At 52.3% G+C, this 24,040-nt stretch overlaps 2 protein-coding genes across 11 annotated transcripts in view; one reads left to right on the forward strand and one right to left on the reverse strand.

The window, feature by feature from the left end:
• Positions 1–357: 357 nt before the first annotated feature.
• ZSWIM9 (zinc finger SWIM-type containing 9) lies at positions 358–22,456 on the reverse strand. Of its 5 annotated transcripts, none has more exons than XM_041744719.1 (4): positions 22,352–22,456; positions 21,011–21,283; positions 13,877–14,189; positions 358–3,315 (listed from the first exon to the last, which is right to left on the reverse strand). In XM_041744719.1, exons 2-4 carry the CDS (start codon positions 21,271–21,273, stop codon positions 1,144–1,146), a joined length of 2,748 nt encoding a protein of 915 aa, XP_041600653.1. In that variant the 5' UTR covers positions 21,274–21,283; positions 22,352–22,456; the 3' UTR covers positions 358–1,143. The 5 variants fall into 5 exon arrangements, with proteins under 5 accessions (XP_041600653.1, XP_041600654.1, XP_041600655.1 ...); XM_041744720.1 differs by having other exon boundaries at positions 22,348–22,450; XM_041744721.1 differs by lacking the exon at positions 22,352–22,456 and adding an exon at positions 22,084–22,253.
• Positions 22,457–22,685: 229 nt separating this feature from the next.
• Positions 22,686–24,040, forward strand: part of LIG1 (DNA ligase 1) — a 39,949-nt gene continuing 38,594 nt past the window's right edge. For 2 of the 6 annotated variants that reach the window (XM_041744724.1, XM_041744728.1), the window contains exon 1: positions 22,686–22,824. The gene's annotated coding sequence lies outside the window, so the exon portion shown is untranslated. The other 4 variants (XM_041744727.1, XM_041744729.1, XM_041744725.1 and 1 more) reach the window with 3 other exon arrangements.

Consider the following 24,040-nt stretch of genomic DNA (forward strand, 5'->3'; position numbering starts at 1 on the left):
AGTCTCCCACCCTGAGCAGACCCATTGGCCTGGATTGGGTCACACAGCCATTCTTAAACCATTCTTGGCCACAGTGGCTGAGACTGGACTGACTGGACTGATTTGCCAAAATCCACGGATGTTGGCAAGTTGCCACCCTAGCATACTGGTCGATGTGGACACAAGGGAGGAGGACTGCTGAGCTGAAGCAGTGGCAGGGGGTGGGAGGGTGGATTTATTTTGGGCCCCTCCATTCCATCTGGCCCCAGGAGGTCTTGTTGATAGAATGGAAGAAGGAACGTCGGACCACTCAATTTCTCTCCTGGTCTGGACTTCCCCCCTCCCCCCACCCCAGAAGCCAGGAACTCAGTGCAGAAACCAAAATAATACTGTTTTATTCCAATCTTGAAGTACAATAGTCCGGAGCCTCTGACCCATCCCCCGAGACGCCCTTTCTCATTTAGTCTTTTCTGGAAATGACCAACCAGAAGGCCAAGGGGATCCAAAGCTCCAGGCTTTGGGGACTCTCAAATCACTCCCTGTTGTTCCTTCTCTCCCCCTCTCCCATACCTTTTCTTTCTGTGTGTCTTTTTTTTTTTTTTTTCTGTCCTCCACCCCTGGCCTCCTTCTCCCCTGCCTCCCTCTGCTTTTCCCCTATTTCTGCCTCTCCTCTTATCCTCTCTTCTCCGCTTGTCCCCGTCAGTTTCTCTCCACCCCCACCCCTCCACCCTCATTTGTCCTCCTACATTCCCCTTTGCTTTTCTCCTTTGCCCCTGTACTCTCTGGACTGACCATCTGCTCCTGCCTGGGCTCTCCCCATAGCCTGCTGTCTCCCCCCTCCCTCAGCCTTGTCCCATCCTTCCTTCTGCCCCGGTCTGACCCTGTCTACCCCCGTCTCATCACACATTTCCTCTCCTGAGGGAAGCCCTCAGAAGCCATCCTGGCCACCACCATCTTCCACACTGTGGCTCCAGGACCTCGGAGACCGCTGTCAGCCTCCCTGCGGACCCAGAGAGGCAAACGGCCAAGGTGAGGTCTCTGGATGACACAGGAGGTGGCCAGAGGGACTGGGGTGGCCTCCTTGGCCTCAGCCCTATTATCTTTGGGATCGAAGAATGCCCTCCTGCCCTCGCAGCGGAGGGTGGCAGGCAGGGGCCTGAAGGGTCAGGGCTCTGGGGCTCTCCCCCAGCAGTCCCTGAGCAGGTCCATGTGGAACAAGGCTGCCCCGGTGAGGAGGCGCGCTGCGAAGAGGTGACGGCAGGGCAGACGTCGGGCGGCGTGGATGGAGCAGCTGCAGCGTGTCAGAGCCCTGTCCAGGAAGAAGTCCGAGGTGCCATCCTTAAGGGCAAACCCAGCCCCAGTCCAGTGGAAACCCCGGGTACCGTGCCGCCTGGCAAAGGCCAGCTCCTCGGCCACCAGTTCTGCTAGCTCTGGCCCGCAGGCCGCCCGGAACTTGGCCAGGGGCTCCCAGTCCACCTCCTCCTCTGCCGAGGGGCAGCAAAGCCTCTTCGGTTCCCTCTGGCCATCTTCCTCACCTCCCTCCTGCGGGCCCTCCCCGGGGGCCAGGTGTGCTCTCCTTGTCCCTGCCCATTCTGGGTCCCCCTCAAGTGCAGTCCCCACGGGGGTGCTGCACGTGACCCCATTCCCCAGCCCGAGACACCTCCCTCCGGTGCCCCCACACTCCACCCCCTGTCGTCCTCCGCTCTTGGGGCCTGCAGGTGGGGCTCCCTCTCCATTCTCCAGGCCTGCCATCCTTGTGTCCCCCAGCTGGACCAGCACTACATCCTCCAGGTCCCCTCTTCTTTTGACCCCCAACCGCACTCCTCTCTCTTCTCCCATCTCTGGAGCTCTCGGCCTCTCATCTCCCCACTGGGGCTCCCTTTGGTCTCCATTCTCAGGGACCAGCTCCAAATGGCGCCCCCTCCAGTTCCTGACCTCCAGCCCCCTTCCCTTCTCGGCTTCCAACTGGGGCCCGTTCCACTCTCTGGCTTTCAGTCCACGCGCCTTCTCATCATGCAGCTGGGCCCCCTTCCAGGTGCTCCCCTCAAGACTCCGGGCCCTCTCAGAGTCAAGCTGGGTTCCCTTCCAGTCTGTGGTCTCCAGCACCCTGATCCTTTGCTCTTCTAGCTGGGCGGTCCTCCAGGAATACCCTTCCAATCCGCTCAGCCCGTAGTCCTCCAACCGGGCGCCTCTCCGCACATAGCCTTCGGGTCCCCAATCCTTCTCATCTTCCAGCGGGGCCCCCCTCCAATCTCTGATCTCTGGCCCTCTCCACTGCTCGTTCTCCAACGGGGACCCTCTCCAGACACTCCCTTCTAGCCCTCTCACTTTCTGGTTCTCCACCTGGACCTCTCTCCAATCTTGGATCTGCAACCCTCTCCCCATCTCACTCTCTAACTGCGCCCCTCCCCGGTCTCTGGCCTCCAAACCTCGGGGCCACTCCTTCTCCAGCTGGGCGCCTCTCCATATACTTCCTTCTTTGGGGGCTCCTCCCCAGTCCCCGCTCTGCAGGCCCTTCCCCCTCTCCTTCTCCACGTGGGCTCCCCTCCCGGGCTCGCCCTCCGGCCACGGCCCCCCACTGTCCGCGCCCTCGGGCGCCGCCTCCCCTGCCGCATCAGCCCACTGCATGGCCACCAGATCGCGGAGGCACTGCGCCACGCTGCGCGAGGGGCTCAGGCGGCGCAGCAGGCGCCGGCGGTGGCCGCGCACCAGGGCGCACGCGTCCAGGTCCCGGGCCGCCTCGAAGGCTCGGAAGCGCACCCACATGTCGCGGCGCGGGGCCCAGTTGCGCTCAAAGTAGTCGACGAAGGCGGCCGGGCCGTGCGCGCGCAGCTCGGCCAGCGCATCGGAGTAGGCGGCGGGCGACGACGCGCCTGCCAGGCGGCACAGGCGCGGCCACAGGCCCGGGTCCTCGCGGCCGGCGCCGCCCAGCTCCTGCGCCTTGCTGAAGAGCGTCTCGAGGCCCTGCGCGCGGCAGATCTGCACGCGCGCGCCCGGCAGCAGCTGGCGCACGGCGGGCAGCTGCGCCGCCACCTCGGGCCCGGCGGTCAGGCAGCGCACGCGGCCCTTGACGTCGGGCGCACTCTGCAGCAGCGAGGCCAGGGCGAAGCGCAGCAGGCTCGGCGTGCCCGGGCGCGCCACGCAGCAGGCGGCCTGGCGCGCGCGGCCCGCTCCGTCCACGCACAGCACCGCCAGCAGGTCCAGCGCGCCCTGCAGCCCGGGCAGCCGGTCCACCAGGAGCATCCGCGGGAAGCGCCGCAGCAGCGCCCGCGTGCGCGACGTCAGGAAGAACACCGTCTCCACCACCGCCTGGTCCTCCACGAACACCAGCTTCACCTGCGGGCGGGGGGGGGCAGGGAAACAGGTCGGGGGACGCCGGCGGCTCCGGGATCTCGGGTCCCCCGCACCCCCCACCGGGGGCAATGGGAATCCATTCATTCCTGCGTGCGGCCATTTATTCTTCCGACCGGCAGGAGGCAGTGCCGGAGGGGGTGTGTGTGAAATGGTTAAAAACGCGACCTCTGGAGGCCGACTGCCCGGGTCTGAGAGCCTGCACCGCCGCCTAGTAGCTGTGCGATTTCTGCACCCGAGACAGCCTCTCTGAGCCTCAGGGTAGGCCGGGAACTGGGTTAGGTTAGGTTCCTCCTGCGCCCAGAGGCAGTCTACAGCGTCTTAGAAGTGTAGGCCTTCGAGCAGCAGTGTCACCTGCTGGGATCTTGACAGAAATGCATATTCTTAGGCCCCCCTGCCAAGTCAGAAGCTCTGAGGGCCCCACAGTGGGCGCCTTGACAACCCCTCCAGGGGATTCCCACGCATGCTCAGTTTGAGAGCCCCGTCTAGCACTAAATCCATAGACTTAGAAACCCGGTCGTCTAGGTTTGAGTCCCGGCCCCACCACTTCCGAACCTGGTGACTTAACCTGAGCCTCAGTTTCGTCCTTACTCTCCTTGTTCCCCTAACTTCTCCTTCTGGGAACTGGAAATTTGTTCCTTCCTGCTTGGAGGGTCAGGTCCACATTAGGGCCCCGAGCCAGACTGCCTGGGCTGAGACCCTGGAGCCCCCACCCCCACCCCCGCTTCCTGGCGGTGTGGCTTCCCAAGACTTCCCTGACCTCCATCTCATTTGCAAAATGAAGAGTATCTCTGTGAGGATGAAATGAATTAAAGCATTGTTGAATACTGCTCTGGCACAAAAATACATTAATATTCTACAATATTCGTTCAACCAAAAGTAAGTGCTCTCAAAGTGTTCATAATTACAGCAATTATCACCCCTGCTCAGAGATCATGTCCTCATAAAGGTCTGCTCTGACCATCCCTTCCAAGCAAATAACCCCAGCTCCCTCTAGCCGTGATTGGCCATAGCATTCAACCACCCCGAAGCATGTCACATCTTTACTTGCTGGTTTGCTTATTGCCTGTCCTAACAGGGAAGCATCACAAGGTTAGGGATGTTGTGTTTTGCTTTCCTAATGTTTTGAATGGCGCCCACAGCGACAGCTCCATACATTCCGAATGAAGGCATGCGTAAATGTGCAGCAATATCCTCTGGCCACGTCTCTAGAGTTCAGGGAAGAGTCTGGTTTTAAATCCTCGCTTTGTCTCTTACTAGCTGTGGGACCCTGCACTGAGTCTCACTTTGCCTGGGTGCAAAATTGAGGTAATGTCTATTGAATAAGGTCATGGAGAGGCTAAAATGAGATCATTTGTGTCCAAAGCTTGGTGCGTATCTAATCCCACTATTATTTCTGTCTGACTTGTCTTTCAGCAGCACTGAGGACTGGGACCCTGACCCTTTTCTGGAACACAAATCACTCTTGGCTCCTATCATCCTCAAAACTCCTGGCTGTCCTCCTTCCTCGCAGGCATCCCCCGTGTGGTCTCCTCTGCCTGTCTCAGCCTTCCTCCACCCCTGCTCCACTTCTAAATGTTGCTGAGCTGCAGAGCACCCCCTGGCTCCTCTTCTCCTCCTTCCTGTCTCTAGACTCTGCCAAGGTGATCTCATCTGGTCACATGGCCTTCCTCATCTCTCAGCTGATAACTCCTAGTTCTGTATCTCCAGGCTCTAGGTCCATCTATTGAACTGCCTCTGCAGGAACATGGCCCACTGGACATCTCCAGTGTCCCTGGAGATTGGCAGCCCAAAGCCGCACTTGATTCTCACTGCCCCCCAACCAGCCCCATCTCTGTTTCATTTTTAAAACTTCTGATCAGCTCACTCCCTCCCCTGCTCGAAAACCTTTCCTTTCCCGGGACTTCACATCCCACTTCAAGTACCACCCAGAGTTCACACCATGCTGTGGACTGGGTGATCAGGTCCTTGGACCTCATCTGTCCCTCTCTTTCTTCTTGGCCTCAGCCACTCTAGCATCATCATGCACGAAAGCCACTGAATGGGATGCCTGGGTGGCTCAGTGGTTGAGCATCTGCCTTTGGGTCAGGTCGTGATGGGGTGGGGATCAAGTCCCGCACTGGGCTCCCCATGGGGAGCCTGCCTCTCTCTGTGTGTCTTTCATGAATAAATAAATAAACCTTTAAAAAAAAAGCCACTGAATGGGGCAGGCAGGCAGTAATCGGACTCCTTCTGCTGGTCCCTGTCAGTGCTGACCCACAGCTGCAGAACCAGGATCTGAATCAAGAAAGCACGGATCTCACCACAAACCGCGCTGCTATCGTCCAACCTCCTCCTATCAGATGGTTAAAAAGCACTGCATCAGGGCACCTGGGTGGCTCAGTCAGTTAACCATCGGACTCTTGATTTTGGCTCAGCTCATGATCTCAGGGTCATGAGATCAAGTCCCGTGTGGGTCTCTCCACTTAGGGAGTTTGCTGGAGATTTTCTCTCTCTCCCTTTGCCCCTTCCCTCACTTGCGCTTTTTCAAGCACTCTTTCTCTATAAAATGAATAAATAAATCTTTAAAAAAAATAAAAAAAACACTGCGTCATTCTCAGCTTTCAAGGAGAAATAAAAAACTCTGATAAAAAAAAAAAAAAAGAGGTCTAGTAGAGTCCATAAAGAACAAGGAGATTGCTTTCCCAACCCAGAAATCCTATATTCAGCATCTTAACTAGTATTAGAATTCACCAAATTTTATGAAAAAGCCTGGAAAACTTTCTGCTGGATTAGTTATTACCCCACTACGATTTTTTTCAACCGTCATGAATTTGTACATTTATAATTACTTTACGATCGATTTATCTCTGCAAATGTTTCAATCTAGAAGGGCTCTAAGCCCGTAGCCTTAGCCACATGTAGCTATTTACATTTAAATTAATACTTGACAACCTATAAAAATTCGGTTCATCGGTCCCATGAGTCCTAGGCTAGTGGTTGCTCTCCTGAATGCTGCAGATACAGGACATTTGCACCATCACAGAAGGGTCTGTCAACGTGAGTGTAGAAATTAGTGCAAAGGTAAAAGTTGTCATAACAGTTGTTAAAAAGGAGTGACATGTTCCTATAGTCTTGAGATCATGTCTGTTTCTTCTGGGGAGTCAGGAGTAAGAAAAGAAAATACAGCGAAATGTATTTGCCTTGAGATTTTTCCAGAGAAGGCAAGCAAGCACTCGATGAGTTAGAAGCTGGCTCCCATCCTTCAAGGGATCTTTGATTTCTGAACTCAGGTTTTCTTTTTAAAGAGGCTATGGAAGCTTTTCCTGCACAGACTGTGGGATTCAAATCCAGGTGCTTCCTCTTACCAGCTGTGTGAGTTTACACACTGGTTGTGTGCATTGGGAAAGTGTCTAAACTTCTCTGTGCATCAGCCTTTCGCATCTACAAAGGTGGAGTCCATCTCCCTGACCTTACAAAATCACTATGAGGATTAAATGGGCTGATTCGCACAAAGCCCTCAAAGTGGTATGAGGTCACGATTTATTGTCAGCCGTTATTATCATTACCTGAGTGTGGAGGGCATGCTAAGGGGGCTAAGGTTGGCGTGAGGCCCTCCAAGTGAGTGACAGCCATTGCCGAGAGGGCACCATCATTTTCCTTAAAGATATTCCAGGTGTGTAGAGAAGAATGAATTCTACCCACCTGGGGGTCCAAACTGCATATTCCAAAGGAAGTTCTGGCTCTTGCCCAGATGCTGGGACATAGGAATGTCCTGCCTGATAAGAGTGTCTGAGGGCCTTGGGCCACTTGAGACAGTCTATGCTAACAAGGTGATCTATGGTGGGGGTCACACAGTATCAGCTTGACCTCCAGAGGGGCTGGAGACTTAGGTCAGCCACTCAGGCAGTCAGACGTGTCCATGTGACCAAACCCCAGTGAAATTGCTGCACACCAGGGCTCAGATGAGCTTGCTTGGTTGGCAAGACTCTGTGCCTGTTAACACATCGTTGCTGGCAGAACTAAACTGTGTCCGCACAACTCCACTCGGAGGACAGCTGGAAGCTCGAGCCTGGTCTCTTTTGGACTCCACCCCATACGCCTCTTCCCTTTGCTGATTTTATTCTGTCCTGCTGCTGTAATAAGCCACAGCTGAGGGTATAACAGCTTTGCTGAGTTCTGTGAGCCCTGAAACTGAGGCCAGTCCGAGGGCCCCCAGCTACACCAGGGGAGTGAGTTGGCCAAAGCCGTGGAGCTAACAGATAGTGGGGTGGGATCAGAGCCTCGATTACTCAGAATGGTTGGGGGGGGGGGGAAGCAAGGAGCAGAGGGAGATGTGTAGGTGACACCGAGGGGTGGCATTTGTTGAAAGTGGGGGATACGTAAATGAATGAACTTTTCTACCAAATATTTACTGAACAAGTCTGCTGTGTGTGCCAAGTGCCGGTTCAGGAATTGAGGGTGGCCCAAAGGGCTTCTTAGAGTAGGAAGAAGCAGCCTGCAAACCCAAGATGAATAAATGTACACGTGATGATTCCAGGCACATGGAGAGCTCAGGAGAACACAGACCAAACAGGAAGTGGTTTTTCCTTGCCAAGGCCATTAGCTCTTTCAATTTCCACAACAATCCTGCAAACAGGGACTCTTATGACTATTCCCATTTCTCAGATGGCAAAACTGAGGCACAGATGGGTTCTTTCACTTACCCAGGGTCCCACAGGTAGTAAGCAACAGAGCTGGAATTTGAACCCAAGGCCACTTGAGCCTAGAGTCTGCACTCCTGACCACTATACCCTCTTGGCCTTCATGAGAGTGATGCCACGGGCCTGATTCTAAGGGCATGTGGTAGGCAGCTATGAGGGCTCACGTGAGGGTAGGTATTACCTCAGACACATAGATCGGGGGCACTGGGATGCATCAGCACAGAGTGGATTCCACAAATGTGAATATCAGAAACAGCACCGCTAAATACTTTTCATCCACACCTCCTCCTACGTGTGAGCACAATCTTGTTTTCACATGATCAGAAAAGTACTATCCTCCAGACTGTCCTGAAAAAGAACTTGAGGGAATAAGAATAGTAGCTAAACACACAGGGCTTCCTACTTAACTATATTTTACACACACACACACGCACACACACACACACACACACACACACACAGACTTAATCCTCATACAACAACCCTGACAATCCTATGAGGTAGTACCTCTTCTTATCCCCATTCTACAGATGAACAAACTAAGGCTTGCAGAAGGAAGTAACTTTGTTGCATGCCCAGCCAGAATGTATCTAAAGCTTTTAGCACCTAACAAAACAAATAAAATCAGTTTCTAGTTGTTACTGTACCACCCAGAAAATAGCTGCTCTAAGGTACAAAAGCTGTAGGGCACAGAGGATATTCCCCTGGGGAGCCATGAAGAGAGAGGGGTTAAGACAAGTGGGGGGGGGCAAGGAACTACGATCAGGGAAACATGAGCCCAGATTCAGACTGGGCTCTGGGGGACCGTGGGTGGGACAGCCCTCTATCCGTCCTCTCTATGGTTGCCCTTGACCATGTGCCAATTAATCGTGGCTCTCTTGTCTCGAGCCCTTGGCAGGAGTCCACCCGTCCATTGCTTTGCAGTTGGGCAGGGTCATGTACTTGCTTTGACTAACAAAATATGAATGGAAGTGACCTGCCGTGGTGTGTCACCTGGGTGCGGAAGCCCCAACGGTCCTTCCTGACAGATACACTAACCATGTTGGGAGGATTCTGATGAGGAGCATGTCTCCCAACAACCCGTGGCGGGCATGCAGTGTGAGCAGAAAATAAACTTTGGTGCCACTGAGGTTTGAGGGCTGGTCACTGGGACAGCGAATCCCGGGCCCTCCTGACTGACACAGTCTTAAGATTCTCTATTGTTCACCCCCTAATTGTTCTTTTCTAGAGAGAAACAGGGGAGCATAGTGCATTGGGACTATTCTCTATTTTTCACCTCCTCTTTTAAAATGAACTATTTGACGGGCACCTGGATGGCTCAGTGGTTAAGTGTCTGCCCTTGGCTAGGGCTGTGATCCTGGGGTCCTGGGATCGAGTCCCACATTGGGCTTCCAGGAGGGAGCCTGCTTCTCCCTCTGCCTATGTCTCTGCATTTCTGTCTGTGTCTCTCATGAATAAATAAATAAAAACTTTAAAATAAATAAATACAATAAAATGAACTATTTGAGAGGCGCCTGGGTGGCTCAGTTGGTTGAGTCTCCAGCTCTTGATTTCAGCTCAGATCATGATCTCCGGGTTGTGAGATGGAGCCCACATGGGGCTCTGCACTGAGCATGGAGGCTGCTTGAGATTCTCTCCCTCTCTCTCTGCCCTTCCCCCTGCTCACACTTTCTCTGTCTCTTAAAAAAAAAAAATAAGTAAAATAAAATGATCTGTTTGTGCAAAACTCCGTAGGGTCTGAAAGTCTAATCATAGAAGCCATACAGCCACGGTCTTCTTCCTATCATCTTCCAACCACCCAGTCCCATTTGCTACTCCTACGCCCATCCACCTCCTCGGTACTTTCTAGAGTTTCTTTATGTGAACACAAGCAAGCAAGCCCACCTAGATGGTCTCATTTTCTTCCTTTTATACACAAAACAGCATGTTATGCACTGTTTTGCTCCTTGCTTTTGGTGGTTGCCATTGTTAACCTAAAAATGTGCCCCAGAGATCTGTTCAGATCAGTTGCCAGAGTTGTTAGCATTCTTGTCTAAAAGTTGTGGGGAAAAAAAAATAAAAAATAAAAAATAAAAAATAAATAAAAAAAAAAAAAGTTGTGGGGTATTCCAGGGATAGATGTCCCAGGATTCTGGAACCATTACCCTACTGGTGAGGTTTTGGTTGCATCCAATCTCTTGCTTCCATAAACCACAATGATTAACCTTGTAAGTCATTCTTCACCTGTGTAACTATGTCTGCACAACAGATTCCTGGCAATGGGAGAGGGGCAAAGTGGTCATTTTCATGGATCTTGCCCAATTGTCCTCCACAGTGACTATATCAGTTTACCTTTTAGTATTCCTAAAAGTGGCACACTTTTATGGATGTGGATCAACGTTGCCCTTTCTCAGAAAGCAAAGTGTACTTATGACAGGAGTTACAACATTTCTGTGCAAGGTCCATCTCTGCCCAGAAAGCCAGTTGGCTTGCTGATTACCCTACCTCAGTCCAACACTGCTGCCTCAGGGCAGATTATAAAAGGTCTTAACATCTCCCTGGTTGAAGTGGCTACTCAGTCTTGCCCACAAACTGTGGCAGTGGCTTTTGGGTACACTAGCTCTTATGGGACCCTCTCCCAAGACCAAGCAGGCCATCTCCACTCAGGGGGACCTAGGCATTTGGCTTTTTAAAGTGACCCCTCCAAAACAGGAACAAAACCAAATCCAAAACCACAACCACAACCAAAAAACCCCAAAACAAAACCAGAAACAAAGTCATCCCTCCTACAGGAGACTGCTGGGAAGCAGAGAGCATAATAATCTGATTGTTGCTTAGCCTGGTCTTGGAACCAAAGAATTATTATCTTAGCAGATTAATAAATAATACAGAACTCATTCACTATATCTCATAATTGAAAAGAGCGACGCGAAATTGCCATGTAAAGGTGACAGGTTGATCATAATCTTCTAACTTTATCTTCCCTGAACTTCATAGAAAAGGATTTCTTTTTTAAAGACAGGAGCAATAGAAAAGGAGACAACAGGAACCAAACTTGGGAAGCCAGCAAGCAGATGGACAAGACACTCCCCATCTCCCGCAAAACAAAAGCCAAATCCTAAGCCCCATGATTCCTGCGCCAGCAACTGCAAAATGCCGAGGACCAACAGTAGCATCTTCAAAAGGAATTGGCAGAGTGCTAGGCAGCAGGAGGAGGTTAAATTAGACAAGTCGATGGTTGTCTAAGAAGCAAGCAGACCTCTCCAAGTCAAGTTTCCTCTCACTCCCTGGTGGCTGGAGATTTATTCTGTGAAAAGCCTAGAACGGCAAGGGCCACCGGCCTCGGGGACCATGGGTACAGCTGATGAGGGTATCTGTGCATCCTGCTGCCCCAAAGCTAGCTCCTCAACTCTCTTCCCCCATGTGGTTCCCGGAAGCTGGCAGCCTGGCCTTTACCCCTGCCAGGCAAGACGTTACAGGCTTTTCTCAGGGGGATTTGACCAGCCTCAGAGGAAGAATGAAAGAAGCTGACATGTGACCAGTCCCAACATCTAAAGCAAGATGCAAGAAAGTATGTCTAATATGCTACTTTGCTGGGGGTAGGGAGAGAGCCAGTAGAAATAAAATTAAAGACACAAACTTATCTGTATACATACAGGGCAGTGCTGTTCAATGGGAAGCCACTAGCCCACATAGGGCTGTTTAAATGGCAATTAATTAAATTAAATAAAAAATCCAGTTCCTCCATCATACTAGCCACATTGCAAAGTGCTCGATGGGCACACGAGCCCAGGGGCTAGTGTCCTGGACAACACAGAAACAGATCACTACTATTATCATAGAAAGGTCCCCTGGATCATCCTGAGCTGTAGAATAGAAAGATATATAAGATGTATGAAGAACTGCTGCTCTGGTGGCTTCTGAGGGGGGGACTTGGGGGACAGGAGGTGACAAGGCAACTTTTCACCACCAACTCTAGTACCTTTAGAATTTAGAAGGATGTGAATGTGTTACATATTCAAAAAGTCAATAGTTAAATGTTAAAAAAAAAAGAAAAGGAATAAACCTTTCACAGGTCTGTTTCTTGGTGTTCCAGAACTTCTTCCTCATTTCCTTTGACAGTATAAGGTAGACTAAAACACAGACCCAGGAGCCAGCCTTGGTTTAGTCTGGATTCTATGGCAGCCTCCAACCTGGAAGTTAAAAGGACAACCCCTCGGCATTGAAGGTTTTCATTTGTCAGTGAGCTGCTTCTCACAGGGGTAACCCTACATGCATATTTCCAGGAAAGATAGCCAAGGCTGTTTATAATAGCTCAGCGAAAACCAGTGGCATGTATCCCCATTGTACAGAGCAACAAACTGCTTTGGGTGGGACCCTCAAGCCTCTGGAGGCCAGAACTATGAGAAGGGTCCCAAGCCTCATTTCCAAACTGGGGAATAGCGAGCAGTGAAGAGCATGGCCCTGGATCCAGACTGTGTAGGTCTGAGGTCCAGCTCCATTATTAAGTAGCTGTGTGACCTTGGGCCAATGACTTGACCTCTCTGTGCTTCAGGCTTCAGTTTCCTTGTCTAGAAAATTGCGAGGGTGGGTGGTGGGTAGAATGGTGAAATCCTTCCTCCACATGCTCTTGTGAGATTTAAAGGAATTATAATATGCAAAGCATACAAGGTAGTGCTTGGCACATCGTCAGTGCTTGATAAATGTTAACTGAGATTATCACCGATATTATGTGTGGATAGAGCACAGGGTTTGGGTTGGTGGCTTGAGTCACGGCTGATTCCTGAGCAGGAGATGGAGGTGAGGGGAGTCCTCTGGGTTTAATTCTGGAGAGTGGGTTCACACTGCGTCACTACCCTGAGTTGGGACCTCTTCCATGCATGAGAGAAAAGCACAGCTGGTGTGTGGGGGGGCACCTAATTTCCCTCCTTCCTCCTTGTCCACCCCACCCCAGCTCTGAAGTTGGATCAAAGCAGCACAAAGATCCCTCTTGGAGGAATAGCAGAAATGCTCCAGCCTCTAGTTTTCCACTGGCTATTCCTTCTGCCTGGAACTCCAGCCCCTCTGAAGAAGGATGGGGGGTCCCCTGCCTCCATTCTGTCTCCTCTGCTTCACCAGATTTTCTTAGAGATGTCTTCCTTGACCACTCAAAATACAACAGCACCCTTACAACTAACTGTCCCTCTCCACATCTGCACCCTATACTCCCTGACACTCCTCACTCTGTCACCTTAGGTGACAAAGGCGACCCTCCCTCCTGAGTCTTGATCTGGGTGGCAGGGATGGGCTGTTTTAATTTTGTGAACATTCCTCCATCCATGTACTTCTTCTCATCTGTGCATTTTCTATGTGTGTGGTTTGGTTTTCTTTCAATGGCACTTTCTGTAGCCTCTTCTTCCTACCTCCAACCCAACTGACATAGTATCACAGTGTGTCTGTCTATTGTGGCTTTCTCCCATTACAACTGCAAGGTAATTCTAGCAGGTTCCTCTGCAAAGATAGCCAACAGCCAGAAGTGACTGCTTAAATTTCAGTGAGCTAAAATGAAATAAAATTTAAAATTCCGTTCCTCGGTCCTACTGGCCACATTGCAAATGCTCAATAGCCACGTGTGGCCAGGGGCTACCAGACCCTACAGGTGCAGAATCCCTGGTTGGGGCAGAAAGCTCTTTTGGTTCCTGAGGGCAGGGAGCACGTGTGTCTGGCAGGCTGCTGCCTCCCCCAAAGCTGCTACCAGCACTTAGTGAATGACCAAATGACCGCACGGGGGAATGGATGGAAGGAGTGAATGGACGGGGGGGTGATGAATGAATGAATGAATGAATGACCCGCGAGGCTGGAGTGTGGCTCTCCCCCACCCCTGCCTGCCTCTCCCAAGACCCCACCTTGGCCTCGGGGTCGGTGCGGAAGAGCCCCTCGAGCACGTGCAGGGCGTCCAGGACGCCGTGGTCGCGGCCCTTGCAGTAGGAGAGTAGGCGGTGCACGTCAGCTGGAGCCACAAACTGCTTGGAGATCTTGTTGGTGGTGCGCACGGGCAGGCAGGCGTTGGCCAGCAGGTGCCCCGGGCGGAAGTAGTAGGCGAACTCCAGCGGGCAGGCCGGGTGCGAGTGGGTCAGCTGGCACTCTGTCACCACGAGGCGGTCCCGCAGCGGGCTCAGCTTGACGATGATGAAGGCCGGGCAGCCGGGCTGGGGGGGCCTGCGGGAGGAATGACCACCGCCGCCGTCACAACACCCTCTGCCCTCGTCCTCCTTCTCTCTCTCTCCTTTTTAATTATCATTTTCTAAAATTAAGAACTGCTGCAAACATCGAGAAGAAGAGAGGGCCTTCCGAATCTGCCAGTGGTGTGACCTTGGGCAAGTCACTTCAGGTCTCTGTGCCTCAGTTTCCTCCTATGTTGAAAGGGAAATAATCATCATCGTGCCTTTCTTGTGGGGCTATTGTGAGGATTGAAAGAGTTGATGTATGGGAAACACTTAACTTCTGTCTGCAACGTGGCGGGCACTAGTGTTACCACACCTCTGCACCTATTGCCCCATTTCTATCAAAAGTGAATGAATATTTTATTTCCCTCAAAGAACTGTAAGAAATACAATACTTCAGAGACTTCTGTATCCACTTCTCATTTAGCAATGGCAAACTGAACACCTCTGTGAACCCTGTCCCGACAAAGTCCTCTCCCTCCTGGGTCCCCCAAAGTAGCCACTTCCCAAACTGGGTATCTTGCATTCCTGAATATATTTTTCAGTCCCATCAACAGTGGGTGGTAGGTTTCTAGGTTTTAAAACTTTGTATACATGGAAAGGTGCTCAAACTCCTCAGTTATCTACCGAATGCAAATGCAAACCCCCAGCAAATGCGTCTACCACCGCCAGAATGACCCAATAAACACAGAGCACAGACCAAGAGGTAGAGCAAGCGCAACACTTAACTTCTCTTCGATGGGAGTGTTAAATGTAAGTCACTTGTGGAAACTTGTGTGACAGTATCAGCTATCGCTGATCATGTGCCTCCCCGTGACCCAGTATTTCCACTCAAGACAAATGCCTGAAGATGGGTGCCAAAAGAATGTACTAGAATGTTCCAGCAGCACTATTCATATTAGCCAAGTATTTGAAACAGCCCAATATCCAACGGTAGAGTAGGAAAGTGATATATCCTTACACACAATCCTAACCAATAGTAAGAATGCACAAGCCACTACTATCCCCAGCATCATCAACAGATCTCACAGATCAGCTGTGTGAAAGCCCAGCACAAAAGATGATAAATCACCGTGTATCAGGTTTAGCAAAAGTTCAATAAGAAGCAAAGGTAGCCGCTGCTGTCAGAAGACTGGATCGTGGTTACCCTCGGGTGGCTAACTCTACGGGGAGTGCTTCTTAGTACCTGGCACGTGTATTTCCTTGGTCTGGGTGTTGGTTACATGTGCATTTTATTTTGGGGAAATTCACTGAATTACATACACACGATGCGTGTGCTTTTTTAAATGTGTGATATGCTTTTAAAAAGTTTACTTAGGAAACCTTTTCTTTCTAGCGTATGGTAGGCAGACCAACAGCCTGATCACATCCTAGTTGCTGGAGCTGCGCAAACATTACTGTGCATTGCAAAAGGGACTTTGCAGGTGTGTAAATTAAGGGTCTTGAGATGGGGAGATGATGATGGTTTACCCAGGTAGGCTCAGTGTACTCACAAGGGTCCTTATAAGCGGAAGACAGAAACAAGCAGCCAGAGAGGCAAGTCAAAGTCAGGGAGAGAGAGAGAGAGAGAGAGAAAGAGAGAGAGAGAGAGAGAGAGAGAGAGAGAGAGAGAGAGAGATGCTTCTCTGCTGGATGAGGAACAGCAAGCTGGGGGGAGGGCGCAAGCTGAGGAATTGGGTACCTCTAGAAGCTGGAAGAAGGAGGGAAATAGATTTTCTCCTAGAGCTTCCAGAAGGAGCCAGCCCTGCAGACACCTTGATTTTAGCCCAGGGAGACCCATGCTGGACTTGTGGCCCTCCGAGCTGCAAGATCACACATTTGCATTGTTTTAAGCTGTCCTGTTTGAGATAATTTGTTACGGCAGCAATGGGAAGCTAACCCCACTCTCTATATACTTTTGCAACTTGCTTTCTCACTCATTAGTTTTTCAACATTGGTTCAGTCCTTTTCCTGCCTGTTATTCCACTCCCAACTCTGCCAACTGTATGTTGCTTTTTTTTTTTAAAGATTTTATTTTTAAGTTATCTCTATAGCTAAGGTGGGGCTCGAACTCACCACCCCGAGATCAAGAGTCGCATGTTCAACTGACTGAGCCAGCCAGGCACCCCTCTGCCAACTGCATGGTGTGTCCAGCTCTCCCTTCTTACAAATAATGCTCCAATGATAGCCAACTCTCTTATCCGTTTGTGTGTGAGAAAGAGCCTGTCTAGGACAATGGCCCTCAAACAGCAGGGCATGGCCCATTAGCTGAAATCACTCAGGGAGCTATAAGGAGCATCATAAAAAATGAAAGAGAATGTGGGGGTGGGAAATGGGGTGTATTTCCCTGCTGATAATACTTAAATTGACAGCTGCTTCTGAAAGGAGGTTCCGTGTTTCTCCATAAGGGATGATATTGGCATTTTTGGTAGGAGGTTTATGTTTATAGAGCAGGGATTGGCATACTTTTTCTGCAAAAAGACAGACAGTAAATATACCCTGTTGCTATATTGTACAAACAGCCATACATCCTATGTCAATGCATGGGTCTGGCTGTGTTCCAATAAAACTTTATTTACAAAAAACAGCTGCAGGGTGGATTTCACCCAAGGTCCTCACAGCTTGTCAACCCTTGTAACATAGACTGTCCAGGGCGTGGCAAGTAGTTAAGAAGCCTGACTCCCAGGCAGTAAATGCCAGTAGCATCCTCTAAAATGCTCCCAAATTGTTTCCAAATGGTCCCCTGGAAGGGTGATCCTTTTCAGAACACACCCCAAGAATCTCTAGTATAAATACTTAGGAACTGCCTTTGTTAAACCAGAAGGAAATCCCTGACACATTCCTTTTCTGCTCCATACATTAAGAGGTAAAGTAAAACCAGGAGCCTGCCAGATTTTGAAAGTCTACATAAAAAGCTCAAGACCTTTGGCCTTATTGGAAGCGACAAAAATAACACAAAATTAGAAAAATTGTAAGTATACAAATAAAATACAAAGGTGGAGCCCTCACAGTGGTGTTAGGTAACTAAAAGACATTCCCGATGCGCGACCCATTTTTGATCTACCAAAAAGGCCCATTCACGGGGCTCTTATCTGACACATTTCCCCTGGATAACTCACAGGCTTTTGTGAAACTCTCTGGTCTGGCTTCTTTTGGCCTGAGTGGTTCAGTCCCTAGAACAAGCCCCCACTCAAGGGAGGTCACAGCTCCGTGAAGTGGTGCATCTTGCCAGAGAACTGCACATCCCCTCTGGGGTCCCAGGATCTAAAATAACTGTCTACTGTGGCCTCAACACGCAATTTTTGCAATTTCTCTACAGCTAGCTGGGGAGGATAATGCCACCCACCTCTACGTGTGAACTCCACGTGGGCAGGGATCACTGTCTGTTTTGCTTACTGCTATATCCCCAGCACCGAGAACAGCCCCTGGTCCCTGGGAGGCGCTTAGTATTTACTAAGAAAAGACAATTCCACTGCACATACGAACCCCCAGCACCCAGGCACTCCGCTCCTTACATCAAGCCACCCAGCACCAAGTCTTGTCTATCATGCCTTCTGAACTCCTCAGACCATCCACTTTTCCCCCATTCCCACTGCCACCAACTCTACTTAGTTTTTTCTTTCTTCGTGAAACATCCTTCTCCCTTCTTTTCACCTAGTTAGCTCCTATTCCTCCTTCACAACTCAGAACCAGCGCCACCTCCTCCAGGAAGCCTTCGCTGACCATCCCCAGGCTTGGGCAGATTTCACCACACACTGGGGTGATGATCTGAGTGATGCCCATCCGTAACGCATGCTCTTCACTGAATAGGGTGCTTTTCCACTGAAACCCTGGCATCTAAAACACATTCATCCAGCACACAGTGGGTGCTTGAAACAAAGCGGATGGACACAGCATAGCACCAGGACCACACTCAACTCTCATACTGATAATCCATGATGGAAATATAGATGAGGGGGAGGGGAGGGAAGAGAGAGGCAACAAAAATATGGGCTTTGTGGTCAAACTGTGTGGGTCCCAATCCTAGTTTCCCCCTCTGGGAAGCTGGGCAATCTTGGGAAATTCCTTTAACCTCTGTGCTTGTTTTCTCACATGGAAATTGGGGCTAAGAAGAATTCTACCTCACAGGTTTATTGAGAGGAGTACAGAAGAGGATTACGTTATGCAAAGTACTTTAGACAAGGGGCTGGTACATAGCACTTGATAAAAAAAACCAGCCCATTTTCCTCAATTTTTTTTTCTTCTAAAAGTACCACCGCTTTGAGCTGTTTTGCACACCATGTGCCATTTCTTCTTGATCTTTCAGGTTCCCAAGCTCTTTGTATTTTCAAAGGCTGGTGTGTGTATTCTAGAGTGGGAAGTGCTGAGAGAGGCTGTGGGGGGTGGGCACAGAGCAGAAGGCTGGGGAGGGGGGAGAGGCAGGGTGGCGATTTGGGAGAGGTTGCCAGGCAACGTCTGAGATAGGGGGACAGAGTGGCCAGGGAGAAAGCCGTGATGTGCGTTCTCGGGGCCCCTCAGCCCCAGCTCCTCGCTGGCCTCCTGCCTGTTTCCTCCAGTCTGTCCCTGACACGGCCACAGGAGGGATCATCCTACGGCCAGGGCTCCCCCAAGATAAATCCCGGCCCCTGGACTCAGCCCTGCAAGTCGAGACTTTGATACCATTCTGCCCACATCTGCAGTCTTTTCTCACACACTAGACGCCCCCTAGGACCCTGGCCTGTGGGCTGTCCTTGGGTTATGACCCTGGAGAGGTGCTGTCTGAACAGCTGGGGGGACAGACGGACTGGGAAATGATGGGGCCCCCAGTCATCATCTCTGAACCAGCTTGCCAACCACCCTCACTCCTGGGGTCCCCATCCAGACACTATCCCACTGTCTCCCCAGTCAGGGCACCAGCCTGTCAATCTCCAGTCCTGCCCCTCCTGTCTCCTGGCTCCCTCTGAGAATTGCAGAGCACTGGAGATAGTGCCTGGACATAGTAAGTGCCATGCGTTTAAGTCAAATACATACATATGTAAATGTATAAACACAGAGAATCCTTCCAGTCTCTGTTTACTGGTCACCTTTTCCAGGAAGACTTCCAGAAGCACTCTGTAAGGTCTCAGATGGAGCTGCACTGACCACTTCTCTTTTGTCCTCTTCCCTCCCACCATCTAACTTCTTCTCCTTCACAACTGTGAGCCCTTATTTCCAATTTCCTTTTTATTTTTTTTTCTCCTCCATTAGGTTCTCCGCTGCTCAAGAGCAGAGGCCAGCTCTGGGTTCCAAATGCCTAGCAAAGAGCATGCACACAGTAGGTGTTCAATAAGTTACTTTGAATTGGCTTCTTTTAAGAGATTCCAGATTAGGCCTAAGTGGCTCACAAGCTCTAATGTTCTAGATTTCTCTGTGATGATGTGTGTTTGGTGCTGCTCTGCTTCCTGACCTCTGAGTCTCTGTTTCTAGGTAAGCAGTGAGTAAACCACCAAGAACAGTAATCTCTCAATAAATGTTTAAAAAATTATGGTGAGAATTGCTGTTCCAAAGTGCTCACTCACTCTGTGCTGGATGCTCTTCTGGTGACTTGCATGTTATCAGCTCATTGAATCCTCACAAAACCTAGGAGATGGATCAGTACCATCCCTTCCTCTGTTTTCCCAAGTCAGGAAACTGAGACCCAGAAAGGTGATGTCACTTGCTCAGTGTCACTGGCTAATCACAGGAGGCGAGGCTGCTGGCGCCCAAGTCTGTGCTCTTGACTTCTAGAACATGTGTTCTTTACCCAACTGCCCAATGTTCCAGGCACTGGGGGGGGGGGGAGTTCCTTCCCATCCTTGGGCTCATGGTAACCTTCCAACAGCTCTGCAATAACCCCACTTCAGAGAGGAGAAACCCAACTCAGAGATGGGATATCTGTGGCCCAAAGACACCCACCCTGGAAGTGGTGGAGCTGGTCTCAGGCAGCCGGAAGGCAGAGCCTGAGGGAAGTGACAGGACTAAGTGTGAGGTAACAGAGAGTGGTGGGGTCTGGGGCACACCTGAGTGCCAATGCCTGGTCTAATTGCAGTGGCCGTCTGCCGCGCAAGAATGTGGGCTCAGCCTCTTCCCGTGTTTCAAGAAAAGCTGGAGACCAAATATTTTATGGGAGTGCTCTGGTTTAAAACTGGGGTCGATTAAAACATCGTTGGCCAGCTGGCTATATCTCCTATCTCTCTCATGGATTTTTCAATTCCCCCTTGTAGCATTCCACTTGGAGGGAACTTATTTGTGAGCTTGTTCATACAACGTCAGCCTTCCTGTCCAGTCTGAAAGTTCCCGGAGGGCAGGGGATTGGTCTATCCTGTTCAACACCCTTTCTCCCCAGCAAAGTTGTCTCTAGCCCTCGTGTAGGACCTGGCCCTGTATTTACCAAATTAATGGATGGATCTTTCTCTCTCTGTCCTGTGGCTTTCTCTGCAGCTCAGTCTGTCTCTCATCTCTTTGTATGTGTCCCAAACCTGGCTCTCAACCATTTTTCTGATTCTGGCTGGTGTCTCTGGCTCCATGTCTCCATGTTTCTGGAATTTTCTGTCTTGGGTGAGGGGAGGGGCCTTTCTTCAGTGTATGCATTTCACTCTGGCTCTCTATTAAGTCCCTACTGAAGTCTTGTTGGAGCCCTCCCTGCTACTTACTATGTATGTCCTTCCAGCTCACTGGCTGTCCCCTTTCTCCGGGACTTCCTGCAAGGTGTACTTAGCTGTTTTAGTGGGCATCTCTCCCTCCCCTTCTCTTGTCTCTTGATGCAGGGGCTCTCTGCCTCTCTAACCCCTCGCTTCCCCTCCCCCCAGGACCCAGCAGGGCTCGGCACCGCTCACGCACCCCACGGTGGGCCGGCTGGGCGCGCGCACGTCCTTGCACACGAGCCGCACGTAGCTGTACTTGAGCACGTCGATGAGCGTGTAGAGTGGGGGCGCGCTGGCCCAGCGGCAGCGCGCCAGGTGCATGGAGCTCTTGACGAAGAAGAGCGCCAGCCGCTGCTGGCACCACGCGTCGAAGAAGCGGCTGAACTCGGCCCATGAGAAGAAGGCACGCTCCCGCAGCTCCTGCTCCTCTTGCCCCGCTGTGCTGGGTGGGGACTCCATCCTGGGGCGCCTGAGTGGAAGAGGGGAACGTAGATATTAGACCCATCTCCACCAGGGGTATCCCGCTTCTTTCATTACCCGCCTGCCTCTTTGGTGCTGGTGCCTCTTTCCAGGCGGGGCCCAGGATGGGATGCACCCCCATTAGTATGTGGATATGAATCTGCATTCCATCTTTGGCCTTCTCCCATGCCTGCAGTATTGAGACAGTTGGAGCCTGTCATCCTGATCCCTAATTTCAGCTCTGGCCCCCTCCTTTATAGATGTGCCCCTCGGTACAGTTGGGGTTCCTCTCCCAAAATATAACCCTTAAGTTCAATGGTGGATCTCTCGAATCTCTTCCCAACTTCCAGCTAAGACCTCCTCTCCACCTCCAGATGTATCTTCCACACTTGGCTGTAACCTATTGTTGCTCCCATTCATGTGACACCCCCCCCCCCCCCCCGCCGTGTCTACACTTGGCTCTAACCCACACCCATCTGTGCCCTCTTCTAAAGATGTTCCATCTCTGGATCTGCTCCCACATCCAGGCACTGACCTCTCATCCCCAGTTTTATTCTTCACGCACCTGTGCCTCCCTCCTCCCTGCATGTGTCTCCGACAACCAGTTATTGCCCCAGATGTGACCCCATCAGTCGTCACATACAGCTGCAGCCCCTGCCTCCAAGATGTCCTCCCCACATCCAGTATGTACTTTTAGCCCACAGGTGTGTGCTCCATTCACTTGTGGCCAATTCTCAGAAGTGTCACCAAAATTTGGTCTGTGCCCCCCTCCTGCCCAGACGCGCCCCCCAGTCCAGCAGTAGCTCCCACCTCCCATCTGCAGCTATCTACTCCCCAGAAGTGCGTTCTGGTCCTAGACATGGAAGCCCTCGTCCTCAGATGGGCTTCATCACCCCGGATGCTCCCCCACGTCCAGCTGCGCCTCCCGCCTTCGTGCAACCCCTCCCAGCCCGCTCCCGCCTCCCCAAGCCCTCCCAGCCCCTCCTGTGGCGGGCCCTCCCATCTCCGCTGTCCCACCCAGCTGTGCCTCTCCCCTCCCCCAGATGTGCACCCTTCCCGCCCCTCCCCACTCACCTACCCGCCCCGGCGCGGCGTCCACCTCCCACAATGCTCCGCGCCGAGGCCAGGCCCGGCCCTTGCTCCCGGGATGCCCCGCGCGGTCTCCCGCCTCTCTTCCCGCCGTGCCTCGCGCAGCGTCTTCCCCTGTAGCTCCCTCTTTCCCCGCCAGTCACTTCTCGGACCCGCAGCTACACCCGCCCACCCGGAGCGAGGGAAGGCTCGGGCCGTTTCCCATCGTGCTCTGCGGGAGGGCTCACCCTGCTTCACCCCTTTCCTAGTAGCCTCCCACCCGGGAGACTACAACTCCCACCGTCCTCCGGGAGGCAGCGGCGGCGCGGACGACGCCCGGGCCCCGCCCCTCGCACGGCCCCGCCCCCGCCCGCCAAAGTCTGCGCGCGAATTCCGTGGCGCGAATTGAGGACTGCAGTCGAGCGCCGAGCGGCTCTGGGTGTGACGCGCAGGGCAGTGGCGCGCGGGGCCGGCGCGAGGCAGGTGTGGCCGCCGACGCGGGACTGGGAGATCTGGGGGCGGCGCTCGAGTCGTACGCTCCGGGCCCACGGCTCCGCCGGTCGGTCGGCTGCAGGGGAGCGGGCGTGGGGCGACGCTCAGGCGGCCGAGAGCGCGGCGAGAGGGAGAGTGCCGGCAGCAGGTCGCTGCGGGGGACGGGGGGCGTCTGCCGGCGGGAGAGGCCCAAGGGGAGGCTAGACGGGGGCCCGAGGCCGTAGGAGCCGACAGGGTTTGAGGAGAGGCCTGGGGGGCGGGGCCACCGCGGGGGGCGTGGTCAAGGAAGCCGGGGGGGCGTGGGGAGAAAGACGTGGTGGGCGGGGCCACCGGGAAGGGGGTTGGGGAAGATGTGTTAGTGGGCGGGGCCAGGTGCTGGGAGGCGGGGCCAGAGGAGAGGTTCAGAGTAGGGTCCGCTTTAAACGGTGTTGGGGAAGGATCCCGCTGGATGGAGGTGGGTCAGAGAGAGGTGTCCAGGTCTAGGTCAAAGCCTTAGGAAAGGTCGGGACCTTTCTGTATGAGAGTTCTGGCTTTGTGGGTCCCTGATGAGGGGGCGGAGCGGAGGTAGGGTTGGACACACAGCCGGGAGGCCGAGGCCTGGGGAGGGAGGGGGCCCTGGAGAGAGTAACCCAAAGGTCTAGGTTTATCATTGCCCTAAAGGGTGGAGGGAGGGCCAGAGGAGCTTGGGGAGCCGAGAGAGAAGGTTATTGATGTCCTTAGGTGAGGGGAAAGCTGGTAAGGCAAGGCAGGTGGGGTGCTCTTGGCTCAGAGAAGAGATGAGCATTTGGAAAGAGGGGGTTGGCATCTGAAAGCGGAGGGGAATCACTGAGGAGAGACAGCAGGGAATGGGATTAAGGACGCATCACTTCTTTGGCCTCCATCTCCTTGTCGTCCCATTAGGTCTAATAGGTCTCTGATCTATTAGCCTGAGGGAGGCATGAGGCAAAGGCCCGTGGAGTCTAAGTAAGACCTCCTAAATTTCATACTTTAGAATTCGCTGGGAGTTTGCTGGTCCTGTAGATTCCCCCCTCTATTCCCAGAGTTTCTGATTCAGGAGGTCTGGGAGTGGGCTGGAATAATCCCAGGTGGTTCTTAGAACTGGCGCTCTGTGTTTCTGGTATCCTCCATTGGCTGGCTGTTTGGCCTTGAAGGAATCACTTTCTTCTGTTTCAACTTCCTCTTTGTCTTTTGGGGGATGCTGAGCTGT

Source organism: Vulpes lagopus, chromosome 2 (genome assembly GCF_018345385.1).
Source record: "Vulpes lagopus strain Blue_001 chromosome 2, ASM1834538v1, whole genome shotgun sequence".
Taxonomy (NCBI): domain Eukaryota; kingdom Metazoa; phylum Chordata; class Mammalia; order Carnivora; family Canidae; genus Vulpes; species Vulpes lagopus.

Coding starts and splice junctions, on each gene's coding strand:
- ZSWIM9 (XM_041744719.1), bottom strand. CDS start 21,273: ATGGAGTCCCCACCCAGCACAGCGGGGCAAGAGGAGCAGGAGCTGCGG. Junction 14,190..21,010: donor CCCAGCCGGCCCACCGTGGG/GTGCGTGAGCGG, acceptor TTCCTCCCGCAG/GCCCCCCCAGCCCGGCTGCC. Junction 3,316..13,876: donor GCACCGACCCCGAGGCCAAG/GTGGGGTCTTGG, acceptor CCCCGCCCGCAG/GTGAAGCTGGTGTTCGTGGA.